This window comes from Condylura cristata, unplaced genomic scaffold (assembly GCF_000260355.1).
Source record: "Condylura cristata isolate star-nosed mole 26May11 unplaced genomic scaffold, ConCri1.0 scaffold00029, whole genome shotgun sequence".
Taxonomy (NCBI): domain Eukaryota; kingdom Metazoa; phylum Chordata; class Mammalia; order Eulipotyphla; family Talpidae; genus Condylura; species Condylura cristata.
In genome coordinates this window covers 10,583,675-10,599,204 of record NW_004567130.1, presented here as the reverse complement: position 1 = coordinate 10,599,204, position 15,530 = coordinate 10,583,675, and the positions used below count along the sequence as shown (strand labels likewise).

At 42.6% G+C, this 15,530-nt stretch overlaps 1 protein-coding gene across 1 annotated transcript; it reads right to left on the bottom strand.

Moving 5' to 3' along the window:
- Positions 1–4,723: 4,723 nt before the first annotated feature.
- On the bottom strand, positions 4,724–6,221 carry YWHAH (tyrosine 3-monooxygenase/tryptophan 5-monooxygenase activation protein, eta). The gene has a single exon (XM_012731041.1). It carries the CDS (start codon positions 6,066–6,068, stop codon positions 5,538–5,540), a length of 531 nt encoding a protein of 176 aa, XP_012586495.1. The 5' UTR covers positions 6,069–6,221; the 3' UTR covers positions 4,724–5,537.
- Positions 6,222–15,530: the final 9,309 nt, after the last annotated feature.

Here is a 15,530-nt window from a genome sequence, read left to right as displayed (position 1 = left end):
GACATCTGCCTGCTTAGAGGTGACATTTGAGTGTCATCCCAGCTTATTATGGTGTTCTGGTTCTCTCACAGTCATTCCAATGCAGTGATATCATCTATGGTCTGCCTAGTTATTGGGAAAAAGTACTTCACCGCAGAGCTTCTACTCTTTCCACTTTTCCCCATCAAGTCCAAAGATTTTTCTGCTTGTTCCTGAAAAAAAAATTTTTTTATATGTTCTCCCTACCCCCAGAAAAACATAAGAACTGTTTGCCCATTTCATTGCAGAACTGTTCGCCTGGAGGGTTGCCATGGTGATTGAATGATGTCATTACCTAGGAAACAGTTGCCTAGGAGATGGGTGATGTCACTTCCAGGAGATGATTACTATGGTAACCATCTCGATGGAACTAGGGGGTGGCCAGGAAAATGGAGGGGGTGCAGGGCGGATGCATAAGGGACAAATGTGAAGGGCGGAAGGAAAAGGGGAGGAGGGGTGTCTTCAGGATTGAGGAAAAAAGGCCAGGAAGAGGATGGGAACCATCCCAGAGCAGTTGAAAATAATACAGTATTTCAACTGCATTTCAAATACAATATTTGGGAAAGGTGCCCAAAGACCACCAAAAACACCCACCTCATTGTTAAAGCTTGGAAGGCCAGGACTTGCCTAAGTTCACACAGTTAGTTAGCCAGCAATGTTTGAAGCAAGTGTGAGGCCTCCTAACCCTCGATTTCTTATAGCTCATCGGTAGGATTGAGTGGGGAAATGAAGCTTTTTGGTCTTTTTTTTTTATTATTTCAGCCTCAATCAATTACTCATTTAATTAATCACTTATTCTGTGAGCTAGGCCCAGGAGAAGAAACTGAGTACCGTTTTCAATGTTACTTTTTGTTTTGATTTGTTTTTTTTTTTTTTTAAGATTTTATTTTTGCGTACAACTGGGGTACAGGCCAGAGGTGCAGGGGGTGGGGGATGAGAGGATTCATTGGAGACAAATCGGGGGGCAGAAAAGGCAGATCTACTGAAATACACTACTGAGGGGAGTAGCAGGCAAAACAGGAGAGATCTGCTGCACCATGTCAGTCAACTCCCTGGCTTGGGATCAAGCTCAGACCATCTCAGTGGGCCTTGATGGTGGTAGAACTGATACTTAACCCGTAGGCCACCAGGGAGGCCCCTGCAATATTACTTTATTAATTTGTATGCTGATTATATCCCCAATCCAAGTGTCCCACCCTTGGTATCACCAAGGTATCCCCAGCATCCTGCTTAATACCCACCACGGAGTAGGAGCTGAACATGTTTGTTGAATAAAGACAGCACAATAAACGCTACTATGTGGCGTACACACTGTATACACACAGTGCAGGAGTAGAGAGAGAGGTTCACATTAGCTGACAGATGGGCAAGCGAACTCCACACAGGCTTTGAACAAGCCAAGAGACAAAACCAAAAACCAGAAGGAAGGTGATGAGCCACAGTGAGAGCGGACTGAATAAATCAATTCCCACGAGAGATTTTGACTAGTGGTGCATGGCTCACTCTTCAACTGGAGCACTATAGATCCCGACTTTTCTAGAGCAAGGAGCCCCAAGGATTAGGTGGAGAGAGCACTTATTTAGGTCCTGGTTGCTGGATGTGCCTAGGAGTAGGGATGAGGCAGCAAAAAATAGGCTGAAGAGGCCAATGTAAAGAAGGTAACATAGAAAGGAAGATCTGGCAGGTCAGACTTCCAGGCTCTACCAGAGATGACATGTTCATGAACATCACAGGCCTCAGCCCTGCACTCATGCCCTGCCTGCCCCCAGAAAAGCCCCTTTTCTTCTCAGAGCCTCCAGAGTTACAGCCCAGCCCCAAGAGAACTGTTAGCTTCGCATTCTAAAACCACATTAAAGCCCCACTTGGCAGGGCGAGTTACCAACAGAGGGTGACTGCAGAATGACATGGGAGTTATACTTTGGGAAAATGGATTTGACACTGGCTCCTTTTATTCATTACTCCACCAACCTCCTGGCTCCCTTGCTTTGCTAGGTGCCACAGGTCCAGAGGAGGGGGAAGACGTGCTCTGTAACAGAAGAATGCAAAAGCTGACCGTAAATCACCCACAGGCTTCCACTCAGATCAGAGGTTTCATAAGAGATGGCATTTCATTAGTTTTGAAGAAAAGATCTGGGTCAGGAACGCTGTCAGATTGGAGTAGCAAGGACAGCGACAGGAGGGACTAGCCACTGTTATGACTTTTCTAGGACTCCTTTTCTTTAGCTGGGATCAAAACAGCCAGAGTAGTCTTTCAGTAGTGACACTGCCCCAGTTCTGATGTTGACTTTACCTCTTACTGTGGACTACATTCCAGCTGACATCCGGTTTATTCATCTGTCAGAGAGTATCATTCAGAGACCATGCATGCAAAGTGTATAAAACATAGTAAGGGTCTGAAATAGTTTTCATCAGCACAATGTCAGGGCTTTATAAAGGAAGATCTGTCAGTCCCACTCAGCTAGGAATCTGTTTACAGGGTTGCCTGATAGTTGGGAGGGTCTCCTGAGCTCTGTATGGGTGTATGAGAGCCACCTGTGGATGGCCCACAGTCAGAAAGAAGGTGACTTGACTTTGTGGAGCCAGGAGGAGTCCTGGGTTTCCCAACCGCTAAGTGACTTAGATGGCCAATTACTCATTTGCTCCATTATCAAGAATTCTACACTTTACCCCATTTCAAACAAATAGAGTTTTGAGCAGAGCTTTAGCTGTTTTGAAAATCTGAAGCAATTGCACCAATATAAATATAAATATCCTGGTTTAATTTCTTATATGTGAAAACATTACATTGTGCCACTGTATGGCACAATGTAAAGAATCATGAAATCATGAACAAGAATTTAGGGGACCTGAATGCTAGCTGTTCTGTAACTCATTTTGCAGGATGACCCTGGAAAAGCCAGTTCATTTCCTGGACTTTCACTTTCCCTGCTGTCACTAAGATGACTCCTTCGTGAAGTTATCTTGACAGAAGTCTTAAGATACAAGTGTGCAGAACTGGAAAGAAAGCTGAGATGATGCAGCAGAGAAGCCCTCCAGGTTCAGATCATATGTGGTTTATAGCTCACTCAGAAATCCTCTCAAAAAAAACCCTATGTATTGCTTATGAGGTTAATTAATGATAACTATGTGTCCATACATATTTCCCAGACCAAAGGATACCTTATACACACAGCACTTGGAATTAGAACATGTTCTAAATCCTGCATGGCAGAAGGGACTTGAGCCTCAGCGCTCATCTTTTCAGCGCTTCCCCAAGCCTTGGCAGCACAGTCCTGCCAGAACCCGCCAGAGGGCAGCGAGAACTCTTAATTAGAAGTCTCGGGCACAGGTCTGTGGCTTACCAGCTGTGTGAATCCAGGAGTCCATCTCTGTACCTCAGCTTCGTCTGCAGAATGGTGACAAAACCACGCACAAGACAGTTGTAAAATGAAAATGTGAATCCTTTAGGTGTTAGAAGTTCATATATATATGCTTATTAGAGCCAATTGTTTTGGCCACATAAGCCTGTGGCTTTAAAATACCTGACGCCCTCTCAGGTGGTGTGGTGTGTTGGAGTACAGCACAGCGAAGCTGGCCGTGGCCGCTTCAGTGAGTTTGACCTCTCCCCAAACGTGATCTACAGAGCGTGGGCAGCCCTGACCCACCCGCTACTCCCCTCAGCAGTGTACTTTGTCAATCTGCCTGTTCTGCTTGCTCCCTGCTCTGTCTCTGGTGAATTCTCTTATGGCCCCTGCACCTCTGGCCTTACCCCAGTTCTGTATGCATAAATAAATAAAATCTTTAAAAAAAAGAAATACCTATTAATTGAAATGAAAGTCAAAAACCATTTTAAGTTACAGTTAGGTCAACCAGAAACAGGTTTCCCAAGGGATACCTCACGGGTCATGCCTCTACTTCTGAGTAATAAAATAGGTTAAACCTCTATGTTAAAGATTCTGTGATCTCCATGATATAAGTTCAAGGACAGAAGCCATTTTCAACAGTTCAGTGTTAAGCTTTATTTATCCACTAGTTAAGGATAAGGTGTTAAAGACCTTTGCGTAACTGCACCAATCCACTTGAAAAAGCACATTCAATCCTGGGCACCACGTTGCAGCTGATAAAAATTGTGAGGGGCCAGAGTCCACGTTACCCAAGAAAGAGTTTGATTGGTAAATGCTAACCCTCAAAAAATCTTGGGGTGGAGACAAGTACTTAAAGGATTAGGTGTTTTTTATTTTGAAACTCAAATGGATGTTTGTTCTAGTTTAAAGAGCATGCGAAGCTTTCTGAGCAATAACCACTGGAGACTATTTCAGGGATCCAGGTTGTGGCCCTATAGATGTAATACAGGAAAGAACAGTAAGAAAATGGAGAATATGTATAGGTTCACTATCTACCATGAGTATTAAATATCAAATAACACCCCAGTTAGGGTAGGCCGAGTAATACCCTCTCAGGTTAAACACAGACTTGACCTTTCATGGAGGTGCTAGACCTGGACAGCAGCATTCTGGTCTGCACAGCTGCCACAAAGGCTTCAGTAAGCTGTAAACTTACACAAAAAAATTTTAAATTCATGAGTATTATGTGTGCATTATGACATTATGTACTTGAATCAGAGGATAGGAAAACTGACTGAACTAAAAAATGTTCAGCGCCTCGAGATTCAAAATGGTGACCAGTTAAATAGCTCTTTGAGAGGGGGAAATCAAGACCATAAGCATAGAGGTAATATCCCCAAAGCAGCATTTATTTACCCATTGAATTCCAAAACATTTAATTTAGAAGTCTAGCATTTCATAATCACCCATCTTGACTGACATGGGTGGATACACATGGCGCTGTCAGGATACACAAGGACAATAGCCGAAGTTACAAAAAATAAATCCATGATTCTTAAACAATCGCAAAAAAAAAAAAAAAAAAAGTTACAGGTATCAAAACTGTAGGTGCATTGCATTAAAAAGGTTTGTGCACATCATAATTTAAAGAGGCAAAACAAGGCGCTACTGAAACCTCACCGTGAAACAGTTTATTATAAAGCTGATGGACAGGAGAAAGAGGTCTCTTCTGGATCAGCTTCCCTTAACAGTTTTCCATTAGCTGAAGAAATAGGTGGGAGGGGTGAATTCATTTTGCATGCACAAGATGTACTGCTTAACAAAACACTATCAGCTTGTTTTAAATGGATCATTTAAATATCAATTGTAGCCTGTGTTGGCTAATTCTCATTCTAAACTTCCCCATAGCCCTCACCTGGATGTCATACAGATCAGTAGGCATAGTAAAATGCCTCATTCGGAAAGCACTTTTCTGCACAACTCAAAAAGGGAGCTCTTGTGGGCTCAAAGCAACCATCAATCCAGCAATGCCCATGAAGATTTATCTGAAACTGCTTCCCAAGGAGCAGGAGAGCAGATCTGAGTAGCTGTGCTGCCAATACAGATAGGTTTAGCACTATTTAGTGATTGTGGCAAGGAAGAATCGGTGATGATGGGGGTAGTGGGTGAAAGAAGAGCCAGGGACCCGAAGACTCTTTAGTTGCCTTCTCCTGCTTCTTCATCCTGCTGGTCGCTTGTCCAGAGGGTGAGGTTGTCTCGCAGCAACTGCATGATGAGCGTGGAGTCCTTATAGGAATCCTCGTTTAGTGTGTCCAGCTCAGCTATGGCATCATCGAAGGCTTGTTTGGCTAAGAGGCAGGCCTGCTCTGGTGCATTCTGGATCTCATAGTAGAAGACAGAGAAGTTGAGGGCTAGGCCCAGCCGGATGGGGTGTGTTGGCTGCATGTGCTCTTTGCTGATTTCAAAGGCTTCCTTGTAGGCAGCCTCAGAAGCTTCGACCACACTGTTTTTCTTCTCTCCAGAGGCTACTTCTGCCAAGTAGCGATAGTAATCGCCTTTCATTTTCAGGTAAAATACCTTGCTCTCATACTGGAAATCATTGCAGTTCTTGATGAGGAACTTGTCGAGCAATGCCAGAACATCATTGCAAACTGTTTCCAGCTCTTTCTCAATCTTCTCCCGGTAAGCTTTAACTTTCTCCAATTTCTTTTCATTTCCATCAGCCATGGTTTTCTGCTCAATGCTGCTGATGACTCTCCAAGAAGATCGCCTGGCACCAACCACATTCTTGTAGGCCACAGAGAGGAGGTTTCGATCTTCATTGGAAAGAGGTTCATTAAGTTCTGTAACCTGCAAGACCCCAAAGAGATAAACACTAAGTGCCAAGTCTGAAACTCTTGGAAAGAAATATTCCCTTCAATTAATCAACAACCCTTCTCAAAAGCAAGATTATGGACAAGGCACTCTGAAGGAAAACAGATATAGATACTACATGTTTGGAAGAGATAAAACTGAAGCTCAAAATAATTGTGATAAGGGCCTCAAGAAATTTGTAATTCAGAACTTCCTATTGTCTTCATCTTGGTTAAGGGAAGGGCATAAGGATACTCAGAATTTTTAAGGTGGTGATACATAATGCGGGGGGGGGGGGGGGGGAAGAAAACCTGAAGTCCTGCTATTCCACAAAATATATTCAAAGGAAGTACAGACTGGAACTTGTTCCAAATTCTACTTCCAGCTTCATATTCTAGGAAAAGACAATCACATATCTCAAATATTAATAGATAAGAATTTCAAAGACGAGCTCAAACACCATAGGGATCTAGCAGTCAGAGCTTTACCCTATATGGTTAGGCAAGGAATCCCACTGGTAGACCCCATGGCCCACGTCTCCCCCAAAACGGATGCACCAATGACAGTAAGGTACCCTTAGTCTCTGTTAAAAAGGGAGCACAGCTATTCAACAGCAAGCTTTATTCTGACCTACTTGACAAGAAACCCTGACTGAACAACAAAAACAGGAGCATCAATTTTTACAAGTGGGAATGTTAAATTTCAAACAGCTTTCATAACTTCCTGTATGCTAATACCAGCCAAGTCAGCTAGGATTCAATAAGAACAGCATACTTTGTTATGCTGTAGAATTGTGTACCCCCAACAGATATATTAAATCCTAACCCCTGGTACCTGAATGTGATCTTCTTTGGGAAAAGGACCCTTGCAGATCAAGATGAAGTTACACATTAGTGCGGGCCCTAAATCCAATGACTGGTGTCCTTAAAAGGAAAGGGAGATATGGCCCTCCCTGGTGGCACAGCGGGTTAAAGCACAGCACAAAGAAGCTTAAGCCACTTCAGCATGAGTTCGACCCTGCCTGCCCTAGAGGAGAGCCACACGGCGAAGTAGACCTCTCCTGACCCGCCCGCTGCTCCACTCAGCAGTGTACTTCGTCAATCTGCCTGTTCTGCTCCCTGCTCTGTCTCTGGTGAAGCCTCTCACCCTCCGCATCTCTGGCCTATACCCCAGTTCTGTACGAATAAATAAATCTAAAAAAAAAAAGGAAAGGGAGATAGATTCAGTCTCACAAACACAGAAAGCACACACCATGTGATGGGGCCAGAGAGAGATTAGAATGCTGTGTCTCTAGCTAAATATAAAGGATTACTAGGAGCTATCAGGAGCTAGAAGAGTAAGGATTTTCCCATGTGCTTTCAAAGAGCAAGGTTTTGCCCAAACCTTGATCTTAATGTTTCGCTTTGAACTGTGCCTAAAAAAATTTAAGTCACCCAGCTTGTGTATTGTTGGCTGTCCTCAGAAACTAATACAGACATGGAATCAGAAAACTTTGGTCTGGGTCCCAGAAAAGTCTCTAACTTGCTAAATTGGCCTATATCACCTATGAAGTAGAGGAATTCTTTAACTAAATGACTTACTGGTAAGTGTTTAATTTAAATAAAAAGTACTTAAGAAGCCATAGCACTAAATAAAAAAGGTCTTTCTAAACTGTAAGGACAGAACCACCTTTAACAAGAGGGGAAAAGTCAAGTTCAGTGGACAAAATTATTAACAGCATATTAACATGGATTGAGAAGATTGAGCAATGGAGAGTCATTTTAAAAATGAACAAAGATGTTCATTTTTCTTGAAAAATTTGGAATTCATTAATTAAGCAAAATGTAATTATTATAGGTAAAATGAGAAACTTTTTACCAAATTCTTGAAAACTAAAACAAGTAAATGTGTCCCACCACCCTCAATTCCCTCCTCTAATTCCCCCTCTCTCCCTGTCCCCAGGAGCAACACTCCTCCTTGCCCATTTGACAAACCCAACCTTACTTCTTCAGTGTGGCAAGCATTCTTATGATCGAGGTCAAACTAGGAATTAGGCTTACAAGCAGCCGTGTCCACTCCTAGCAGGGCTGCCCACAAGCCAGGTCCCTTAATCTTCCTCATACCAACATGTGCAGTCCCCACATCACCCTGTGATCTGCCTCAGTCCAAGGCAATCTTCCACTAGTCCAAAATCCTGGCCCTTCAATTCCAGCTGAAGACCTGTAAGTCCACTAGACTCCTCCAGTGAGAGCCTTTAAATACTCAGACTTGTATTTGTTTACTGGCAATACAGACAGCCTCTGTGGATATTTGTTCGATAACTTGATCTCTTAAAGAGGTAAGCCTTACAGATATTCCATCTCAAGTATGCTGACAAATCTCCGAATGCTTGAATCTTTTAGATTTAGGCAAAACATACAAAAACAAAATTCAGAGAGCTCCTCAGGATCTTAGAATATTATATAATCAACTCAACTAAAGTTGTCTGACATTAAAATGCAAATAAAATCCACAGGCATCACTACATACTTCATCTGACAAAGCTGAGAAACAGTTTCAAAGCTCCACAAATTCCCAGAGCACATGGGGCCTCCCTGGGGGCACAAAGGGTAAGTCTCAGCGCTATCAAGCTATTGCCAGTCACTGCTACCTGTGTTGATCCCTAGTCAAGGGAGCTGACCCACATGGCACACAGACCTCTCCTGTCTCACCGGCTCCCTTTAGCAGTGTATTTCAGTCAATCTACCTGTTCTCCCCACTCTCTCTGATAAATCCTCACACCCCCTAACCCCCCATACCTCTGGCCTACATATGCATAAATAAATCATCTTTATAAGAAATAAAACTGACTGCACATCTGAAATACACCTGTATATCATGTAGGATACCCGTACAAAGCACAGTATCATTACTTAAAGGGGGAGGGGGTAAAAAAAGACATCTGGGGTTTATCCTGAGTTGGCTGTAAGACCTTGAACAAATTACTACCTTTCTGAGCAACGAAAAAACAAGGGGAATCACCTCAATCAATTTTTAAGATCTTCAGTTCCAAAATTCTGAGCAACAAAAAAAGGTTGGTAAAACATGAGGTTGATACTATTAAGGTAAATAAATCTAGGGTCCATCTGTAGGTTTCAGCAATTCAAGCAGCATATTCCTTCTCCAGCAGGACATAAATTGCCCCCACAGGCTACCAGGCAATATTTATAATGACACCTTCACAGGGAAAATCATTTACTAGGAGTATTAGTGTTTATGTAACAATCATCTGGTTGCCTGCCAGTCTAAATGAATCACTATAGGCATCAGCTGAGGGTGACTAACATAACTAAGCAAGCATTGTTCTTAGAATCTCAGCTAGAGCCTAACTAGGAAATAACTGGATGTGTTTAAATATAGTAGATTTTAATACTCCTGGTTTACAACTTGGTTAACAAAAAGAAACTTATGGAATAAAGGTAGTTTTATTACCTGATCAGAAAAACAAGTTCTCCCAAATTGGAAAATTAAAAACTAAAGTGAAATCAGTGGCCTATTAAGACAAACAAGACTTACAGGCAGTCTTGATTGCTGATACTTGTTGTGAATAACCTTCTTTAAAGTTAGCACCCATTCCCAGTCCTTCAAACTCCAAAATACCTCCTCTTTAGAAGATCTGAATAAAAGTTCCTGTCCTAAGAAGCAGGCAATATGCATGCATAGTGGAAAGAAAAGCAATACTCAACTCCTGTGAGAAGCCACCAAGATAATTGTCCGTAGATTCCATGGAGATGACTTACTGCATCTCCATGATCATAGGTTTCTTTGGTTATAACTGGGACACGGAAAAATAATTTTTGAGTTGCCCTAGACAACCTTTCCATGTCAATGTGTTTCAAACTCTCATTTTCTCTGCTTAGCAGCTAGCTTTAACACAGCCACTCCAAACACTAAGTCTTCAAATGGCCACACCATGTCCAAGAGGCTCCCCAATCTCTGCACACACAGCTTCTCTGGCATCCTGTTTTCCTGCCCCTCACCTCCCCACATTTAATCCTACTCTGTTCCTGAGATCATAAATTGATGGATCCTTCCCATTTATTAAGACAGGCCTCTCTACTTCCTTAAGAACTGGTCTTCCTGTCAGTCATTCTACCAATGTCCTAACAGAACAGTCTTTGGCAAGACAAGTCTCAACCCAAGGCTCATTTCACCCATTTTCTTAGCTCCAGGACTAAACAGCAGTACCAAGAGTCAGGAGTAATCTGCTCTGCTTTTATCTTCCTATGACACCATTCTCTTACTCAATAATCCCAAAGGGCCCCCTCCCACTAACTCACAAGGAAATAAACTACGTATCTGAGTAAAAATAGATCCACCACCAGAAATAGCACAAGGACTACTGGGGAAAACTTAAAATTCCTAATCTGGGAAACATCCAACCTCAAAAATAACACTGAACAAACAAAAATGCCACCCCTGAATTGCCAGGCCTTACTGCCAAAGTTAGGATTAATACTACTCAATAGCTCTCCCATACTTCATAACCAAATGCACTCACTATAGTCTGATTTTTCTGTTTACCACAAGCTACCAACAAACCAGCTTTTGCTATGTAATAGCAGAAAAAAACAATTCTCATTAACAACTAAGCAAAAACAACCACACAGTAAAATCATCTTTGACAAGAACCCTGTGTAATTTTTAAGTGAGCAAGAGGAATGAAAGCTTTTTTGGCTGACTCTTCCTCAAGGTAATGACCTGAAAGTGAGGGTTCTGCTTGTCCCAAGCTGCCTAGTCACCCACCATCGATCACCATTAGCTCAGGTCTAGAAAGACACCCCTTCCCTCCCTCCCTGTCCTCAGCAGGGGGAGGCTACAGTTCTGGGTCACAGAGAAAATTTAACTACAAACACTTAAGTTCAGGTAGTTATTATTCTCTCTAGACATTAGTCAAAATACCTCCCCTTGTATCATTAAGAGACTGTCTTTTTGTTCTGGCATAACCAAGGATTTCAGTAGGGACCAGAGAGCTTTACTGCATGTAATGTGCCTGGAAGCACCCGGACTGAGGCTTCAGGTGTGCCAGGTTCTGATCAGAGGGAAGTGCCACTCCCAGCACAAAAGGGGGAATGCCACTTCAGCAAGGAGTGGGAGAAGAATCAGAATGTTGAGACAGAAGCCAGGTAGCTTCAGCTTAGGCAACAGAAGAAATTTTACCAACAATAAAGAAACTGAAATTTGGGTGCCTACAGGCTTTTAAAGTGATATGGAGAAAATAATGCCCAGGATTAAAACAATTTCTTAATACAAATATAATTTAACATAGTCCTACCCTTTTAATTCAAAGCAGAAACTCAAATTCGAAGAATACGTTGCTTCTTACGGTAAAAAAAAGCTCCTGGGCCCTCAAAACAAGCAAAAGATGTGAACTTGCCCTTTATAATCCTCCTACTGTAGCTTAAACCCATAAATGGAAGATTCAGTTTTTAATCAAAGAGCAAAAAATGACTTACATCTAATAAAATCTGCTTAGCAATTCCACTGTGTAAAAGGCTTGAAATTTAGTCACCAGTGATGACAATGGCTACTAGTAGAATATATATTAAAAATACTGTTTAGTCTCATAAGGTCTTATATAGTAGTTAAATAAGAGTACTAAGAATTGAAATGTGGACTTTACAACTTGACTGTCAGAAAATTACTCTTTTATTCTCATTTGTAAAAACTTGAATTATGAAAAACACATTTGGGGTAACCCCCCTCCCAAATCATACCACTGGGAAAATGTGACACTGCAGTCTACCATTAATATTAAAACCCCACACAATGGTGAGCAAACAGGATTTTGGTTTAAGAAAGCAATAGGGTGCCCTTGGTGTGGAAGTTATTCTTGGGATAGTTCAGCAACCCAAGTCCAGATGGGAATAACTCCCACTTTACTGCAGCAAAGTTATGTGAACTGTTCACCTCTGACAAGTCTTTTAGAATACTACAAGAGTGCTCTTCCTTCCTCACCAAAAAATAACAAAGCGATAATTACATTTCAGAAGACCATCAGTCCTGGAAAACAGAGCACACTAATTTTCATTATGTTATTTCAAGCTATCATCTCAATGTGGCACTAAGATTTCATTTCATGCTAAACACAATCTTGGCACACCTCAAAATCCTTAGTTTTAATTCCTGCAAATGAATAGCATCTCGCCCAGGCCACTCAACCATGCTTTCCCTTTGCATACCACCTGCTGGGCTCCAGGCAATCTCACAGCTGTTAGAGTAAGAGCCTTTTACCACAGGTTGGCCCTAGTGCGGCTTCCTCTTGACTCCAGTTTCCGTAAGTTGTAACCGCTTCTTGCACTTAAAAATTTTTTTTCAATTCTTCAGACCTACTTTTCCCTGTCCTTATCAAACACTGCAATCAATCATGTATCAGTGTTAAAACACTGTACAATCTCAATTTTTGTTTTATAATGCACAATTATGTACCTATTTGAAATATGACTCAAGAGCTATAAGAGGCATGACTAAATTATGTCTACCAGGAATTTTCATCAGAAAGCTGGTTATTTTCCCTTTCCCTAAATCATATCTAATAACCTAATAGTTGTGCTCCAGTTATAGATTCATTTTAAAAGTTCTTATAAATGGTATGTTACCTATTTTACAGAAAGTATGATTTGTGTAAGGCCACTGGCAAGCCTGACCAAGAAAGGACTTGCTTCTTCACATTACTATACTCTGTAAGCTAGCTACCAGGCAGCTGAGGATAGCTTGAAGATACTCCTTTATCTCGTTCAAAAATATTTCTGGCCTCTTCAAATTATAGGGTGAGGCAAGGAACTGCAGTTCTCAATTGACTCGAAGCAAGCACCGCTGTTTCCAAATCTGCACGATTTTTCTTGAAGCTTACCGACACCATCCTCCAGGTGACGCTGGTAGCAAAAGAACATTAATCATTATAGGCAGGCAATATTTTGTGACCATTTAAATTATCAAGGAAACAAAAAACAAGTTAAAATAAAGGCTAAAAACGACTTGACAGTAATACCACCATTACTAATTTTACACGTCACAGGATCTAAAGAGGTATAGATTTCAAGGTCAAAGAGTGGTATCAGAACATCCTCTCAGGCACACTGCTCCCTCCCAGTCTACTTACCTGCTCTTTCCACCCACCCAGGGGGAAATCTACTTAAATCCAGCGGGTTCCTAGAATATCGACTCTTTGCAAAAGCTCTATTTAAGGCCTATAATTTAAAACCAGGACTGAATATCCCCAATAATATTAAGAATTTGACGTACAAATGTCAACTTGACAGATAAACTGTTTTCCACTGACCCCTGCCAGGTCCTTTCCAATAATGCATACCACTGATTAAGATAACAAAATTTCTGGATATTGACAAAAAGGAGGATTTTGCCCCCTCCCTTCCCCCCAACCCCCACCCCCAGTTCTTATTTTTCAACAGGATTGAAATGGTTTATCACGACTCTGAGATGACAGTTTGAAGTAATTTTTCAATGCTGGTTGGCTTATCTAACCCACCAATTATTTAAGCTAAAGATATTAAATTCCCAGTACAGAGAGGAGCACATAAATTTGCAAAGTGCTACAACAAAGTCTCAGAGAAAGACTGTAGATAAAGATTTTGTGTTCAGTGGTTAGCTGCAGGAAAGCATTTCTCAAACCTGTTTATGGAGATTGGAAGCAAATGTTTTTCTTTCCTCAAACTATATTCACACTAGTGCATCTCTTCCTTCTCAACTTCCATTTCAAATTGTCTCTTGCTCCAGAGTATAACCTTTTAGTAGTCACTTTTCCTTAACCTCAATTCACCTTCCTTCAAGCCCATCCCATCTTGTAATCCCCAAAGGGATCCTAACACTGCAACCTTCGAAGTCTTACTCACAGGGTGAGCAAGGACTTCACTAAAATGTCCAGAAAGAGGCCTCAGTGTACATAACCCCAGTATTACTGTTATCAGGAGGAAGAAGCTCAAGTATGTGTGGAAAAAAGTGGCTTTGCTGGAAGAATTAAGCGCAGGGCCTCTTCCAAAGAAATGCATTTACACAGTCAGTCCTGTTTCTGTACAACTTGCAAAAATTAATATACTTTGCATTCATTGTCTTTCAAGAGGGTCCCCAGATTATTTATATAGGCTTCAAACCCTAAAACTAGATTGTCCCTGACTTGGATGAAAAGCTATTAACACAGCAGAGCATGCCACAGGGTTCAAACTGGGATCACCAATGAATCACCAAAAGGGCTCCAGCCGTGGCAGTGTGTAACAAGGCCACCACAGGAAAGGTAACCCTTCCAAGTATGTTTCTTGGATAATACTAAATGTTGACCTTAACAACGCATTTCATATATTAATACTAAAAGCCTTAAAAGGCACTTTTAAAAGACTAATGTCTGACAGCCTCTGCATTTGTCTTTTTTTTTCTCTAAGAGATCCCCTCACAAGGCCAGCGTAAGGGCAAGTGATCTATAATACAGGACAGTATTCTCGAACTTGACTGCTAAAACTTACCAAAGAGCCAATATAAGAACCAATTTCTGAGTCCCACCCCCACCCCCCAAATTTCATAAGCTTCAGGTCTAAGCTGAAGGTGGGGGGGGGGGAGACAAATAAATCCTCCCAGGTCTCGAGAGATTGTCCACTGGCTGAACAGACAGATAGGGTGGCCGCGGTTGCAACTCTACCACTGATGACCTTGACATAGAAAAGTGATGTGCACTTAGAGAAAACGTAAAAAAACGTGAAGAGACAGGGACAGCAGAGGACAACAGGAACTCTCAAGTCTCAGAAACGCAGGTGGTGTCTAGTCCACGGTACTGGCTAGGGTGTGGCCGGCCACGACTCCTTCGCGGAAGTCAAGCTGCAGAATCGATCAAGAGGGAGGGTCTGGGGACTGCAAAGGTACACGGCTCGCCTCGCCCACAGGTCACGTCTCGCATTAATTCCGGGGGACGCGCGCGGCAGCAGACCCGGAGTGGGGCCCACGGCCGCCGCCCGCGTCCACGCCTAGCCCGCAGGGCCAGGGTCTTCTCACACAAAGCAGACCCCGGGCGTGGGCAGAGGACGAGGGCGATTCCGGCCAGCGGAACACAGCGGGCTTCAGGTGGTGGCAGAGAAAAGCAGGAGACAGGACGCCGCTCACTAGGTGATTCTTTATTACAAGTTAGGGAGCCGAGGAAGGCGAGAGGAGGTGAGACCCCCAAGTCTGGCACAACGGTCCAGGAGGAGGAATGTGGAACGTCTCCTCGGGCATCCCTCCACACCCAGGGGTCGGAGCTAGGATGGGGCGCCCCCCGCCCGCCCACAGGGGGACACCGTCGCCGCCCGTCCCGTCCCCGCGAGCAGGCGCGGC

Coding starts and splice junctions, on each gene's coding strand:
- YWHAH (XM_012731041.1), bottom strand. CDS start 6,068: ATGGCTGATGGAAATGAAAAGAAATTGGAGAAAGTTAAAGCTTACCGG.